Here is a 17,149-nt window from a genome sequence, read left to right as displayed (position 1 = left end):
TTGTGCATGTGGGCATTGAAGATGTGTAAGTGGTTGGTGTGCTAATAAGATGGCCCAATGTATTCAGCCTTAAAAATAAAAAGAACTTTTAGATCAGCTGATTTGTATTTGAATGGATTTTCAGTAAAGCTGAGAAATAAGCAGAAATCTCTGGTGGTGGAAACGGGAGAGGGCAATTGGGTGGACATGAATTATGCAGTGCAGTTACATGTTTTAAGAAGAAAAAATATTTGCATGTTTTAAGGATTTCAATTTCTTGTTCTACATATGCAGGCTATGATCTTTATGTTGCTTGATCTCTCCTATTTGACAAACTAGGATTTTTTGTTTGTTTATTTCAAATGGTGTGAAAGAAATACCAACAACAGCATGTTACTCTCCCAGAAAAAGAGTGGGATTGACTATTCTAGAGCAACTCTAACCTAGTCAGACTTCATGCAGGACCCAGCTACAGGGTGCCACACTGGGGTATGGTTACAGTAAGTTGTAAAATGCTTGTACAGCTTTATGTTTGTGGATAGGTCTGTGCTGAAAGCTGATTAGACCCTCCTGAGTTCGGGCCTGTGCTACAGTCAGTGATGTATTTAATGTTAACTTTCGCAAGAGCCAGTGGGAGCCATCTTCCTGAATAAGCTAGGGTAGTTTAACCTGAGAAAAGAGTGGAGGATCCAGTTTCTGGGTTTAATTCCAGGGCATTGTGCTGGAAATGGTCACATAATGTTCTGGGAACATGAAGTGTATTCAATTACTCTTAGGAACTATGAATCAGAGTAGTGCTCTCTTCCAGAACTATGACTGACAATATGCCAGCATTCTCTAGGACAAGGCAGAGCATAGATTTTCACTAGACTGGTGGCAATTGCATCACTCAGTATGAAGTGAGCAGAATGGACAAGGTAACATAAAGCGTACTGATTTAGGGCAGAGAGGGCATTAAAGAAGTCAGACCCCTTCATTGTACCACACCTTCCCACTGCATGTGCAGGAGCAGTGTTTGTGCAGTCAGATTTAACAGCTGGATGCCATCAGGTGCAGCATAAAGTTCAATGGACTTGCATCACCCTAAATCCAGGCTGTGGTAGCCTTGCTCTGCCTTCAGGGTAAGGTCCTGTCCACCTCCTTGAGTCAGCTCTGGGTGCTTTTGTGATCACACTAAGCTGTTAAAGGCAGCTTATCTGTCTCAAAATCAACCCAGCTCCAATGTGTGAGCAGCTTTCAGGTGGATTAACCAGAGCTCACAATACTCTGGGCAAAACAGAACGTTTTAAGGGACTTCTTTGACAATTACTTATTAGCATATGTAAAAGCAGTTTTTAAATATAGTCATAAGAGACATCCAATACAGAAACATCTTTAATCACACAGGAGTGAGGAGTAAGAAGATAATAAGGAAGGTTCTCCTATTATTTGGAAAGGAAATGTGTAAAGGGATTATTTAAATCTCTGATTTTAAGGATTTTGGTTTATAGTACAATCACCCTTTCTCATCTTCGCAGTGGGTATATATGAATATGTCAAAAGGAAACCACACCTTCCTCATAAGCACAGGGAACAACTTCAGAAAGGGGGATTGTTTTAAGGCCAAATGAGAATGGTATTGCTGCCAAGTGGAATTTTGCACTGGGAACCTGTGGAGGGAGGAAGAAGTGTTAATGTGGTAACAGCCAGCGGAATGCACGCAGTGTGTAACACAGCTCCAACACCTCTCCGTGCAGAGGAAACAGGGTGGAATATTGCCCAGTTGTACCTGAAACAAGATGCTGAAAGAGAGCAGAAAATGGTTCTGACAGGTACTGAGGTGCTGCTTGTCCTGGTCACCCTGAGGAGGATGGGCTGTCTCTGTGGGAGGCACCCACTACCTCCACTTGTCTGCAGTTCTCATGCACATCCTGTCTCATTATATTGGCTGGACAAGCAACTGCCAATATAATGAGATGGAGGACCATAGTTTAGAATAAAAATCCATGGAATAAAAACCAGACTCAGTCTTGACTCTGACACTGTTACATTTTTTAAGTAGGCTTGCAGAGCAAATAATGTGTCTGTGTCCAAAAATTTAGATAGGTTAGTTTATTACATTTGAATTCTTACAAAGATGCTTTCCCTTAGAGATGTGGACAATAATGATGACTTTGAATTTCCAGATGTATAAATGCATGTGTAAGCATCATTGTTGAGCTCTTTAGGAAACAGTGGAGGTTTGTCAGGAAGAGTTCAAGGTTTTGCAGTACAAAGTAGTTTTTGTTGTACAATACATGTGCTAAAGAATAGCTGTAGCAGACAAGTTGGAATAAATGCTCAGTAATAGTGTGATGTGTCACCGCCTGGTGCAAAATGAGTCACTCTCTATAGAAATGCAAAATCACATTATAGAGTCTAGAGTCTTGTACTTGATTCATATATGGACAAGACTGTCCTTTGTCCATGATACTGGTTTTCTTCAATATCTATATGCATCTAATTTAAGCCCATAGACAGCATTGCACTGGTATATGTACATCTCATGCTAATGCTCTCTTTGATTGGTGCCATTTGCTTCCTTTTTCTTAGGGTTCAGTATCTTACTCTCCTTTTTTGATACTTTTTTAGATTTGATTTAAGACTAAGTATAGTTGTCAAACTGGAGTGGCTGTTTTGTCATATGTAGAAATACTGGCCTCAGAACTGTATTTTATTTGGGCATACTGCAGAACAATTGTTTATGACTGAACAGTTGCAGTAGGTAGGAAAGGTCATTTAGTGCTGCTTGGAAGGACCACATTTGAAGTCATCAAAGGGCAGTGGGAAATCTGTCTGTGCAGAGAATTGGAACAAGTCTGGAGAAAGCATGAGAGGGAGTAACTGCAGCTCCATGGTTTACGCAGTGGCATAGACATGAAGGCTTTATTTAGGAATTTTATTTTTGTTGTTGTTGAACTTTGTCTGGATTTAGCCACAAATTGGATTTATAGATGAGGAGTAGGTGATGTGTACTGAAAAACTGAGTTTGCCATGGGATGGACACAGTTTCTGGAAGGTGCTTCTCAGTGGTTTTGCTGCCTCCAAAGTTCAGTAGCTACCAAAGGCATCAAGTGTAAAAGCACTGTGGTTTAGGAGTGCCTTTGTGAAGCCTGTGTTTCTTACTTTTTCATCCCACTGGTGTGGTCAAGCAGTTAAAGTGAAAATTGCAGTGTTAGTGGGTACACTCAGAAAGCCAGTGTAGTTACCTGGGAAGGATGCCAAGTCTGATAGGGATTTCAAGTTTAAAGCATTTAAGACTTTAGACAATCGCTGTGTGTCTCAGAATTACAGACCTAGAAGCAGTGGCTGTCCCCCAGTTCAGCTGGTTTAAGAGCCTGTAGGACCCAGAGGTAAAAGTCCAATTTCAGGATAATGATATTACTGCAGCAGATTGTCTGGGTAAGTTAATAACAAGTTCCATTAATCAGTGGGTGGTCCAGCTCATTTGTGAAGAGACCATGGGGGAGCAGAGGGGGAAGAATTGTGTTTGAATTGTTCTTTATTGGAGCAAGCACTGGGCCACTGCCATGGAGATATTGTTCTAGGTCTCTGTGGCTGGAATCAAGCGTCTGCTTTGTGACAGCTGCTCTTCTTTCCTTTAAATGTACAACACATTTCCTTTCACACTGTTCAGTGGCTAATGTTTAAACCCTGTGCTAGTGGTTAAAAAGAATAAGGAATATGTGTAATTTGGAAGCAAAGAAAAGCTGCTCTATGTTATGGGAAACAAATAAAAGACACTTTTTACAACTACAGTTGAGGGTCCTGCCATAATTATCTGCATGTGATTACTGATTGCTTAATATTTTTCTCTCACAAAACTTGGTAAAGAAAGTTATCTCAAAACAAATACTGTATGCATTATAAGAGAAAGGACTTAGCCTTTTAGGTTTATTAAGTGGTGGAATACATTCCTTTAAACATTTTCTGCTGCAATTACATTAAATATTCTGTATACTTCTAGCTCATATATTTAACTTTACCTGGTAGAGCTGTAGGTCTCACCTGAAGCTTAAATCAAAAAGTGTTTTGCTGCTGACAGGTCTAAGGCAGGAGGAGACTCAAGTCCCATTTACAAAATGAAAGGTTTAATACATGCTGATGATATTTTGTCTAAGTGAGAGATTTCTAATCAAAAGCCTTTACTCTTGCAGGTGGTTTAGAGCCAAGGTGTATTGTATTTTCTGAGCCTGGCAGTCAGTACTGTATAAACCATTTGGCAAGTGTGCACAGTCGGTGCAAGTGCTGATGCTTATCTGTTGTGTTCTTAAGTTCAGGTGTCCGGGCATCTGAGGGAAAGTGCCTTTGCAATTTAAAGGCAGAAGGTGAAATTTAATGAAATGTGAAGTCATAAAGGGTGCATATCTATGTGATAGGAAGCAAAGCTGATAGAAAGTGGGCTTTCAAGGAAAGGTTTATTGCAACTGTACTTGAAAGCAAAGGTAGTTTTATCTCTTTCTGGCTGTTTTCTTCCTGCCCCTTTTGTTATTTTCTGTTTCTCAAAATAACAGCAAGTACATGATCTTCTCTTGGCTGTTCTTTACAGTATTTCTGTCCTAAGACTCTTTATTCTTTTAACCTTGAGCTGAAATTATAAATTACCAGGATAAACCAGTCTTGTACTTTGATAAAAGAACATGAGAGTGTACCCATAAATGGCTCCTGAACAGAGCACTGAGGAGAACAAAAGTACATGCATCTCTTGATGGGAACAGAAAAGAGACACTAGCAGGAAAAAGGGAAGGAGAGGCTGGCTCGTGAGAGAGAATATTTAGGATGGAAGGCTGAAAGAATTTTTATCATCCAGAGATGCACAAAGTAACTGGTCATTCTAAAATGTTTCATTTCCTGCCTAAGTGTCATTTCTCTTAACAGTTTATCAAGCCACTGCTCCTAGCCGTGGGAAGATTTTTCTTGACCCTTATGCAAGAAAAATGAAACAACAGCTGGACAATTCATGGTCCCTCTGAGTTGGGCTGAGCGTTGGACAAATGTCATGATAAGACCTTCTTCTGGAAAAAGTGTGTGTGTGTATGAGATTTGCTCAGGTTTTGAGCAGGCCATGCATCCAGCAGAGATGGAGAGAAGTGTTAGATTAGAACAAAACAGAAACTGAAAGGAACCTAAGGCAAAGAGAGGTAAATGATAATGGGGGATGAGGCAACTGAGAGAAAAACAAACTAACTGGAAGCAGTGCTAGTGAAAAGAGACTAAGATGAAAAAGGAAAGGTGCTAAGATACCAGTGATGAGTAAATGAGGAGAAAACAACATTTCTCAGGATGCATAGCTGCCTTAATGTCTCCGTGAGAGAGAAAACTTAAAAAGCTTAGTAGAAATACTCAAGAGATGGGTGAGAGTGACAGCTCTGCCCTTGTGTGCTGCAAGGTGAGGTGAGCACACCCAGAGCACTGCCAGGAAAACCTGAGGCACGAGGTAAGAGCCTGAACAGAGCTGACTGCCCTGGCACAGAGCTGGGGCGAATACAATCAGTGGCAGTAGCAAAGTCATTTCCTTGCTCTATCCTTCCCTTCTTGTTTCAGTTTTTGAGCACTGAGCCAAACTCTTTCTCAATCTCAGAAATGATGATACCCTAACAAAGAGCAGCTTTTGTCCTGGTATTTGAACCTGTGGCATTGATTTAACCTTGATGGGCCAGAGGAGCATCAGTTTTGCCGTCTCTCTCCCAGGAAGGCAAGCAGTGTTTGTATTTCAGCCGTGCAGAGGAGTTTCAGGAGTCTTTAAATTGTCACTGGGACCCTGGGAACCCGGCTGGTAGTGGCTGCTTGGGGAATGCTCTGAATTGCTGCCATCCCTTCTTGCCAGGGATTGCTTGCCATTCCTGTAGCTCTTCTCCAGTCTCTGAATTGTGATGGTTGGTACAACTTCGGGCCACCTCTCACCAGAGGCTCTGAAACTGGGATCCTCAGGCTAAAAGAAAAAATTGTAGAAAACCTCTTTGAAAATAGAGCTAAATTCAAATAGGTTCACAAATGAAATACAGGAAATTAAAGTGCTAATATTTTAAATAGGACTTGCAATTAAATTATTATGGAGTATTAAATATTCTTTCAAAAGCAGTAATATCTGCCATGATTTCCTTTAAAACTTCATTTTTGCAAACTCTGGCACCGGTCACACTGGTGAGAGAAGTGCCAGCTTGAGCGAATTTTGCAAGTGCAAAGCACTGAGATTTGAGAAGTAACAAAAGGAGGCATGTAGTGGACTCCTGGAAGAAATCAGTGCATTCATTGCAAAAAAAAAGGATGCTGTAAAAATGGGACTTTTGTGTATAATTTAATATTATTACATGTGCCTTTTGGGTAGGTAGGATTGCCATTACTTTACAAGTAATCATGCAGTGTTTCTTTGCAAAAATTATCTTTTCATTTGCTCTAGCAGAGTGCTGCCAAGCAGGAGCCATCAAGCTGAGCTTTGTTGTGCAAGTCTACCTTGTTTCAAGAGGATTCAACTTTTTTGTGTACTTTTTAAACATCTAGCTTAGTTTTGTGAAAAAGTATTTGCTGATTGTCAGAATTCTTAATCCTGTTTGAAATGTATTAGGCCCCAGTACTGTGGATCTTGCCATATACATTGTAATTTGCAAGAAAGTGATGGGTCCAAGCATGTGCAGGTAACTCCATAGCCGAGCAATAGTTTAAATATTGGCAATTTCTGTAGTGTTCTCTTTGTGGTGAGTGTAGACCATACACAGCAGCTGCCCTAAACTGCATGTGCCCTAAGGCATACTGCTGGTTCTATGATTTGGATGTATAGGCTGATTAAGAAAATACCCACAACCTATCTGGCAATTATTTTTGAATGTAAATAACAGAAGCCTTTGCTCTGCTGTGCCAGACAAAACTCAAGGACAAAATATTTCTTGAGAAGAAGACATTAAGTAATAGTAATGCAGTAGTAGTAGTTTAGCTGCTCTCAGCTGTTTATGACTAGAATCTGAAATGAAACAGAGCTCATATCTTGGCAGTGTTGAGTCCTGTGTGCTTCTCTGATGAGTCTCTTGGGTCAGACTCTTAAGAAGTATTTACATGCCTAGAGATTTAGACAAGCACTTGGTGGGGTGTTCAAAAGCATCCAGGTCTTTAATACCTCTTGGCTTACTCAAGGGAATATGGGAGTGTGTATATGCACATGTGTGTGTGTATAAAAGCTGTTGATTAATTCTATTATTTTGAAGAAAAAGCATATAAAATTCAGCAGGAAATGGCATTCCAACCACTGAATTATTTCACAAATACCTCTATGCTTGTACCTTCTTTTCCTATAATTTTTTTGTTTTATTCTTGTTTTTCATTACTTGCCTGTATTTGTTGAAGCAAAAGAAAAAGTTGTTAATCCTTGGGCCTTCTGATCTGCAAGGAAAAGAATGTCCTTTGACATGTCATTTTGCAGAATTTAAGTGTTATCATTCAAAATTTGAAAACTTGAAATCATCTAGTCACATCTATTTTAACATGGAAAATAGATATAAAGACTTTTCTACAGACTGTGTACAGTAAAATCTCTCTTGCATAGAATGTACATCTCTTAATTTTCGTGACAAAATCTGGAATTACATTCTCACAATAAATAAATTGTATTCCCATAATAAATAAATTGTGCAACTCACAATTCGTGTCCCATAAAAATAACTCTCCCTTGTTTTGTCTGCTCAGAAATACAGATAGAATATTTTATTTAAGACTTCATTCCTCAGGGCAAAGAGTGAAAATCTGGGACTCTGGCATTCTCATTTCAGAGTTAGCAGTTGTTTACTGTGTGGCCAAGGTCAGGTCAGTTTAACCCAAATTCAAGTATTTAGTCTTTTAGTTCCTCCCCTACGTTAATGTTGTATTAGCAGCTTGATTGTGTGGTTTCAGCCTGTATGAATTTGTTCCCTGTGTTTCCTGAAGCAGCCAAAGCTATAGCAGCAGCTTAAAAGTAGCTCTTGCTGCGAGCAGAAAGTCTGGAATCCAAACATGTGGAAAAGCAGCACAAGTAGCATGGGCTTGCTTTTCATGAGACACTCGAGACCTTTGGAGTGTCACAGAAAGGGTGAGGCTGTCCATTACATCGTGAGGATAAAATATTCTGAAATATGCTAAGACCTTTCAAAGGACATGCTTGCTTAGAGCAAGAGACAGCACCCTTTTCAATGTGCAGACTTCTTTGTAAGTCTAGATTAAACAGTCTATATTTACACATACTTTGGCTGGATTTGGTTAATAAGGTTAATTTGAAAGGCTGCATGATTGTGTGCAGACTAAATCAGCTGGGTACAGGATTTTGAGTGTTGACTAAGGAACATCAAGTGCCCAGCATTCCTGACCCTACTTAAAATTCTCTTTCTGGCATAGACTTATTTGTAGAACAACTTTTAGCGGTATCAGAGCTAGAATTCAGTTACTAAATTAATAAAAAACACACCCAAACCAAGCCATATGTAATTTTGTGCCTAATTCTGGCAAAAGGTTACATACAAGAAATACACTAGGAAGAGCACAGGTATCATATGTGGTAAGTTGTCAGTATCACTGTCAAAGAAATTAGATGATTTTTTTTTAAACAGATATAGCAAATATCAAATTGATTAATAAATCTTTCAGTAGGTGTTATTATTGACTTTCATAAAATGCAGGACCATGTCTGGCATATTGGCCTGTTTTTACAGATGACTTAGTTGTTTAATGCCAGGTACTTCATCTTACCTATTTGATTGTAGACCTTTTCTGAGACCAAGAGGTGGTACTATATCTTTTACTGCTTTCTTGAGAGATGATGAGTTTCTAAAGCACATGCACAGAATTTTTTGATCTGCCGAGACCTTTAATATACTCAGGTCTGTTTCCTTTTTGTTTTCTTTTTCTTGAAAAATCAGGAATCAAAAGCTGTTTAATGCATCCCGAGTTCCTGTCAGCAGAAAGAATTGCAAGGATGCTGGGAACTTAGAGCTCTGGTCAGATACCCACATCACAGACAATGTGTGGCAGATCTTTGTGTACTCATTGGCTTGGTGGAAATGGCTGCCCTTCTTGTTTGAAAAAATTCTGTTGTGATAATCCTCCCACATGGCAGAATCTTCTGTTTAGACTACATAAAATCAGGCTGTTTTACTAATAACCTTCTAACCTTTTAAACTATTTTCTTCCTTTTTTTTTTTTTTTTTTTTGGATTGTGTAAGTCCTTCTTCAAGAAAAGACACATTACTCAACCACTGACATTATTTGTGATGTTCTTGGGCTCTGTGCATCTGTGCATTTTCCTTTTTCTTTAATGGGGTTTCCCTAGCAAAGGCTGTTAAGTTGATGAAATACACTGATATGTACCCCGGTGTCTTCAGCAGTCCTTATTCATACAAGTTGATCTTAGTTAGGAGAGTTCACACTAAATGGTACAGCACAGCTGTTTATAAAAGAGTTGAAAGCAGCAAAAATCCTTGTCTGCATAGGTCTGAGTGTCTCACACAATCAGTGGGAAAGTAGAACCTTGGCTGATGGGTTGCTGAGGGGGTTTTGCCTAAAGACATCATGGATGGTGAGATGTATCTGGATTGTCTGCTGAAACTCTGCCATCAGTGGGGACTGCTGTCATTGCTCAGCTTCCTGTATGTACCAGTGCGTGTCAGGGCTTGCTGGATCCCAGAGTGCCTGGAGTGCACTGCTGGATCTCCTCTGTGAGCAGATCGGAGCTGCCCCTCCTGCTGCTGCCGCTCGCCAGCCGCGGCTGCTCAGTGACTGCACTGGGAGCTGCAGGCCCGGCATTCCCGGGTGTCCCTGGGCACTTTTCTCTGCAGGAGCACATGGGCAGCTCTGATGGACTGGCACCATTCCTGTTGGTGCTGCCAGCTGGAGGGTTCACTGTAGAGGTCTCAGCTGATTGCCTGGCTGGGCTCTTCTACCCTTTGGGTCATGCTCAGCTGTGAAGAGTTTGCTCCGTGTTAGAAAGCAGATTGAATATTCATGCTTGGCATGGATCTGCACAGGACCCTTCAGCAGTGCTTGTTGCTGAACTTGTGCTCCCCTGGCAGCTCAGAGAACATCTCCATGTGGGAAAGGTGTTTGGGGCCACCCTGGGATGCCCCGTCCCAGGCAAGCCACGTTGCAAACACCTTTCTCTTCTATTCCTCTCTAGCTGGCATATCTTTGTGTAACTCAGTTCATCCGTCTTCCTAAAAATAATCTGTGTTCTTGTTGCTCCTGTTTGCCTGAGAAGTTACAAGTAATAAAGTAGTAGTGGGTTCATAAATATTAGTGAGATAAGAATGTTCTTCGTGAATATAAACACTCTGGCAGTACTCTCATGCATTTTTTAAACTTTGTTTGTATGATTCAGAGATCTCTTGGTAGAAAAAGTATGTTTTCCTTCTTGGGAAACAGGCCCTTGAGATTCCTGGTGTCCTTTAGATGGCCTGGGGTTTGGTGTCTTTTTTTTTTTTTGTGTAAAGGAATTTCCTACCAAAAGCTGAGCTTTGAAAAATGAAATGGGACTTAGATTTTTTTATATTTCATAACTTGTATGAAATTTTTAACATTAGAAAATATGTAAAAATATTTTAATATTTATCATGATGTGTCTCTAAATGTAACACATTTCTCTACATATATTTAAAATCCTTTATATTTCACAAAAATAGTAATATTTTTTGTATTTTAATTTTGTTGGCTGCTGGAACAAGATTTGCTGTTGGATCCATCAGAAATCCCTAAGGAAGTTGATAGTGTGAGCACAGTCATGAGGTGTGTTTGAAGTGTGTTTGAACGTCCTGCAGTTCTTTATGTTTCTACTTTAAATATCTGCGAATAGACATCTTCAGTGAAACATTAGGATATGAATTCCTCTGGCCATGGATGTGGTTTTCTGGAGTTCTGGTTCAGCTGCTTGTTATAGGTAATGAATTATGGGTGAATCATCCAGTTTTATGTTCTTGTTTTCCTGAATTTCTGTAGAAGTGTATTCTGCCATGGGTACTGACAGACTGCTGCTTGAATTTTGTATCCTCAATATGATTATAATTTTTAATGTGTTCATGTCTCACATAAATTCCAAAATGTTATTATGTTTTATAATTATGTATGAACCGTTACCAAAAGAGAAAGCTGCACTTTTTTAAATACCTGTGTACAAGCATTGTTAAATTCAGAGATGTTTTATAGCACTTACACAACCATGGGAGCAATAGAAAGTATTTGACTTCTAGGGCACAGCTTCTTGCACACCATAATTTTGATTAAATAGCAGTAGGACCCAATTCAGCTGCTTGATTAATTTTTCCAAAAAAACCCCAGTTCCTGCTGCTGCTGTCAGAAATCTCTTCTACAATTTTACCAAATGCTTTAGGGAAATCTGTGCCACTGTTAGCTGAAAGTTTAGTAGAAGAAAAAGTTACAAAATCCTTCATGTGAAGCTGATGACCCTCTGAGCTTGACACTGCGAGGTGCTGAGCGCTCGGGGCTTCATCCAGAAAAGCACTTTAGCACCTATTGAGGATGAACTTCAATGATTTGGTGGAGGTGAGCCAGAGTGCTCTGCAGTTGTGTGACTGAAACATCTGCACTTTGTAGTAGACCCTCTATTTATTTTGGAGGGCAGAATAAATCTTTTTTCTTTAAAGTACATCAGAGAAGAGAATTTTTATTTTCTTTGAAAACAAACCGTACTGAGGTGACTCCAGAGCTCCTGCCGTTGTTGGGTGCTTAACCTCTAAAATGAGGGATTTGTATTTTCTCCAAAGCGTTAGGATAGAATGAGCTATGTCAGTTTAATTAAAAGAAGAGGTCCAAGTACCAGTACACTTAAATAGTTTGGTTTTTTCCTTTATTGTTGTAGGGATATTTTAGGAGAAAATATCTATTTAGGTGTATATTACCCATTTTCATTTGCAGATAATTTTGTACCCAAGGGCCAAGTACTATGTTTCTTTAGTCTTTTGTTTAGATCTGTATTTAGAAATGTGCATCTTAGTTTAGTTACTCAGTGTGGGGCACTGCTGTTTCTTCTGAGCATCCAGACCTTTAGAAAATCTCTAGAACTCAATCACAGGGGTGCCTAATAGCTCCCCATTCACCTAATTAGTAAAGAAAAATATTTTTTCTTTTTTTAAAAAAATATTTTTCTATCATGGTGGCAGGCTTTGTGCAGCTGGCTCTGCCAGTGCTTATTCCTTGAAAGGTTTACTAAGATGTAAGACATGAGGCTGTGTTGTAGGTCAAGTTTGTGGTGGTCTGCAGTACATGAACTAGTGGTAACCTTTTTCTTTTTTGACTGTGGGAGTTAGCAATGTATATGAAATATAGCAATCAGGAAAGAAGAAAAACAAGTCATATGCATAGCATTGTAGTAAGAACTTGGAAGCACAAAACAGGGAATTACAGATATTTGAGGTTAAACTGCTTTTGATATAGATAAAAGGCTGAAATCTTGGTCTCTAATCTGATAGAGCATTCTGGAAGAGGACAAAGAAGAAAATCTCTCCCTCCCCTCAGGATGCTGAACACTGCAAGGAGATTCAACTTTGTCCTGCCAGCCACCTTATTCTTCCCTTTGTTTATTACAAGCATAAATAAGATCCTTGAGAAACCTGTTAGTGTTGTCACATTGCATTAAACCAAATCAAATGCTTACATGGCTGCAGGGAAATTGCTGGAACTTCTAATGATTTATTAAGAGAAGCGTAACTATTATGTGTTAACCATACTGGAATGTAGTATTTTGTACTAGGTACTGTATTTAAGATGTATTTAATGCATTTGTGCAGTTTGGCCCAGTTCTGTTTCTATGGGAAATGTAGCCATACAGTTACATTATTTCCTGGCTCTCTGTGTGTTAACTTTGGGATGAATCTATTCATTTTCCCAGTTGATTACTTGCTTCCTTTTTAGAGAGAGAGGGGAAAATAAATTTAAAATCTTTTCATAGCCTTGGCTTTTTTATCAGAATAAAAAAAATCTAGGTTTTGCCTCATGGGTTTGACAGCGTGCATATTTATGACAAATGTAGGAATTTTATATTCCATTAAAGTTTCAACAGATAATTTCAGCAGCCAGTCCTTCAGAACAAAATAAATGCTGTAACTTTGTAAAGAGTCATTAAATCTCTTAAGCCTTTAATAGAATATGATACCTTTCATTCAGCCTGTAAATAGCACAGGCTGATTTCCCGGACAGGTATGTACAAGAGAGTTTTGTTGGCCAGCCACTTCTTTCAACAGTAGCTGAATAACAACAAAAGAACTGTGATGGTTCAATCCGAGTAAGTGAGTGTTGCAAAGGAGGGGCAAAACAAGGGAAACAGAAGGTCAGAGCATGTGTGCAAGTATTGCCTGGCAAGAATCCCATTGACTTGTATTATAAAATACCCAGTGGATATATTAAAAAAAATAGGGTAATTGTTTTGAGACTTTTATCAGCTCTCTGTTGATCTGGGATATTTTTGGCAGCTTCTTATATTCTGTAACCTTCCGTAGTGAAATATGAAAAATTAGTGTAATTCAGTGGATGTGATGTACAAAACATTAGTAAAATGTGGCATTTTTCTGAAGCTTATTTGTTTTAATCCATATAACTATGGAGAAATGTACTATCCCTGTGCAGTAGGGATAAATCTTAATATTCTTAACATAATTTTTCAGTATTTTTATTTTAAATCTTGAGACAGTTTTAGTTTAGAGTTTAGTGAGCTGTAGATTTTATTTTAAAGTATAGACTGCTCACATGCTGTGTTCATGAAATCACAGAGTGGAAAGGGGCTGGAATGGACCTTAAAGTTCATCCAGTCCCAAAACCCCCTGCTATGGACAGGGATACCTCCCCCTAGACCAGATTACTCAAAGCCTTCTCCAGGTTTTGAACACTGCCAGGGTTGAGGCAATGGTTCATCATAACAAAACACATCAAAAGAAAATTATATTATCTGAAAAAAGCCCCAAAAAACTGTCTTGAGAACAAAATCCCAATATTAGATTTATAGAAAAATCTTTTTCTCAGAGAATTTCTCGGAATATAAATGCCTTAGCAGATAAATATTTAGTCTTTTAAGACTGTAACAAAATTGCAGGTTGCATTTTGAATTGTACTGAACTGAATATACAGAACTAAAATAGAAATCATAATATCTGGAGGGGTTTCTTTCAAAGCCTATTTGTTTTATTCCGCATTTTTCTTCATATAAAATTCTACATAAGCCCACCAGAGACTTTCAGGTTGTTTATAAAACAACGTCATATTTGATTTTTCAATTTTTAAAAAGAACAGTAGGATCTAGCAAGAAGTAACAAGCAAGGAGCATTTGTGTACAAACTGCAATGTTTCTTCAGGCAAAAAGGTCTTCTATTATATAGATCATACAAGTTTTACCACTGAAGGTAGTTTGCTATCACGTGTGACTTCTGATGAGAGGTGATAATACAAATGGCTGATTTCATGTTCATAATTTAGCTCTGTTGCTTTTTTCTTTCTCTCACCAGCTCTAATATAAGTGTGATAGAGGGAGTTGAACAGACACCAGAGAAGAAGAAATCTTTCCTGTTGCAGAGCTGTTCTCTGAGTGTAGGTTTTGATCCAGAGGAAGCCTAGTTAGCATCACCAGAAACAGGGCTAATGAAAGGCTTTAGCTTCTGACCTGCAGTGGAATAGCAAAGGACGTGCTGACTCCCCTGGTGGGAATTGTTTTTTTTTCACAGCTGCAAATTGTGGCCCTCTCTAGTCAAACAGTGCTGAATCCATGGTGCCCAGGAATTTGGAGGTGAAGGATTCTTCCTGTAGAAGAAATTCCAAACTCCCTTGGAGTTCATGCCTTGTGTGATGGCAGCAGTGTTGTCTTTGATGAGGTGACTCATAAAGCCTGACAGATATTGCCATGTAACTACACAGCCCCTCAGCTGGGCATCCTCTATTTGTGTTCAAAGTGGTTTGCAGCTTGATATAATGCACGTAAATGATGCTCAGCAAATATTCAGGGACGTAAAACCCAGCAGCTGTCTCCTTTGTGCATCCAGTTTCAATAATTAATTGAGTATCCTGTGACTTTTAATTGCAAGAAGGGTGATGCTAGTTTTACAACTCCTAAATTCAGTATGATCAGAGCAAAAGCCTTTTTGTACCTAAATGTGAGACTAGTACAGCTATTCCCAATTATACCAATATGAAATAAACTGTGGATGTGTAAAATTTAATTATAACCATTAGAACTTTATACCAATTTTTATTGTTGGTAGATCAGCTCACAGATTTTAAGGAATCCTTCTTTATGGAGTGTCGTTTTTCAAAGGACATTAGAGCTCAGGGTAAATACTATTGAAGAAATGCATCCTTGGGCTACAAATTGCAGTGTCTTTAATGTTTGCATAGAACTGGGAAAGCATGTTAACAATTTTTTTTTTCTTATGATCAGTACTTTTTTCCCCAGGTGTGTGTTAGGTTGTCTTCAGAGTCTGTATGAAACTGTGTGCAGATCCTGTGGCTGGCTCTCAGGAGCTGCATCCACAAGTCACTGTAAAATAGATTTAGAATTCTGTTATTGATTACACTTTCACAGTCAAGCAATCACGTTACTTCATTAGGTTTATTTTTCACCAGCATATAAATGGATTATCTGTAATGAGACACCTATGGGCTGCTACTGAATACAGGTTTTGTAACTTCAGCCTGGGGAGAGTGATTCCCCCACTGCACTCAGCCTTTGAAAAGGGTTTTGGGAAACCACAGATCTCTTCCTTGCCTGCTGGAGAAAGAGGACATGGGTGAGGCTGGGGGAAATGCATTGATTATTTTTGGAATTAACGCTGCCCAGAAAGGAGACAGAAACTGTTACTGTGGAGGAGCTGCAGAATTCCTGATAGGAATTCCTGCTTTTCATGCAGCCTTGTCATGTACCTCTCTCTGTCTGCTCAAGGACTCCTCAGACATTCCTGCAGAGACCAGGGCAGTGTCCTGCTCCATGTGTGACCTCAGGTCACTTCTCTGCTGTCATGTCTTACAGCAGCAAGATGATGACCCACAGGAACTCACCAGTACTCGGGCTCTTCCATCTGTTTTATCTGCTTTTGTGCTCATTCGTCAGTGCTCTGGAAGAGAAATGATCCTGACAAGTGTGTGTGCTGCTTGGCATATTAAGCATGAAGATTGTGAGTGCTGCTGTAAAGCCAATAGAAATAATTAGCTGTACGTCTCTCTTTGATCTCACCTTTTCCCTTAAGCAGGACTGTCTCAGACTGTTTGGTAGCAGTGATATTGATGCAAGGTCAGCCACTGCTGAGCTCCCAGCTCTGCTTCATCAGCTCCTTGCTGGTTTTTGGCAGGGCAGTGTCCTCCCCCCACACCTGTGCCGTGAGCAGGGAACCATTGCACTGCTGAGAGCCCTGACCCATTTCCAGGGTTTGCAGGTCCCCAAGGCCCTTCTAATTCAGTGAGATGAATTCCCTTTTAGAAGGTGCTGGGGACAAACAAAACGCATTATTGGGGACAGGTTTGGGGAACAGCAGCAGTCAGTGAGCTAGGCCTGGATTTCACACTATGCTGTTACAGTTTCAGTGATAAAAGCCCATCAAAACAGAGAAATGCCAGGTATTTTTGAAGGAATTTAATGTTGACTATGTGTTAAATCGCTGTTGTAGTGGAGGGATGCCTTCAAAGGCTGTTTCACACTGGGTGAGGGTCTGGCTTTCTCCTCATGTTGTCACAGTGCAGGTATCGTGCACTGCAAGAAGCAGATGGCTGAGTTCTGCATGGTGGCTTATTCCTGGCCATGAGTCACTCAGTGAGAACCACAGGCACGTCTGACAGCCTGGAGTTTTCACACAAAAGTTGGTTAACTTTTAGCCTTTTCAGAAGGTTTACTGAAATCTATCTGAAACTGGTGCCTCGAGTTTTTGAACACCTGCCATTGTTTTGATCATAAAGGTGCTCAGTCTCACAGGTGAGTCACAGTGAAGCCTTTTTCACGAGTCTGCTCCTTCCACAGGATTGCACACAACTCCAGCAGCAGGAATGGGAATTACATCCCTGAACCTACTGTACACAGGGCCAGCAGGTACTCAGAAGTACAGAGCTGCAGAGACACGCTTGAAAAGGTTATTCTGGATTTACCTGCAGTCAGTCTGGTCCCTGTGCTGAAATCTGCAGTGTAGGTCATGCCAGTAGAGTACAAACTCTTCAA

The 17,149-nt window shown here is 39.7% G+C and overlaps 1 protein-coding gene across 2 annotated transcripts in view; it reads left to right on the top strand.

Moving 5' to 3' along the window:
• The window catches only part of SH3GL3 (SH3 domain containing GRB2 like 3, endophilin A3), a 41,831-nt gene that overhangs the window by 9,989 nt on the left and 14,693 nt on the right, over positions 1 to 17,149 (top strand). Inside the window, exon 1 of one of the 2 annotated variants that reach the window (XM_063412578.1) lies at positions 3,341 to 3,399. The exons of the other annotated variant lie outside the window; for it this stretch is intronic. Coding sequence (XP_063268648.1) covers positions 3,373 to 3,399 — 27 coding nt within the window. The 5' untranslated portion in view covers positions 3,341 to 3,372. Of the gene's footprint in view, positions 1 to 3,340; positions 3,400 to 17,149 lie in introns of those variants that run through there. 2 annotated transcript variants of the gene reach the window in all.

This window comes from Prinia subflava, chromosome 15, assembly GCF_021018805.1.
Source record: "Prinia subflava isolate CZ2003 ecotype Zambia chromosome 15, Cam_Psub_1.2, whole genome shotgun sequence".
Classification (NCBI taxonomy): domain Eukaryota; kingdom Metazoa; phylum Chordata; class Aves; order Passeriformes; family Cisticolidae; genus Prinia; species Prinia subflava.
Note: the sequence above shows the minus strand (reverse complement) of the source record. Positions and strands in the feature narration are given on the sequence as shown.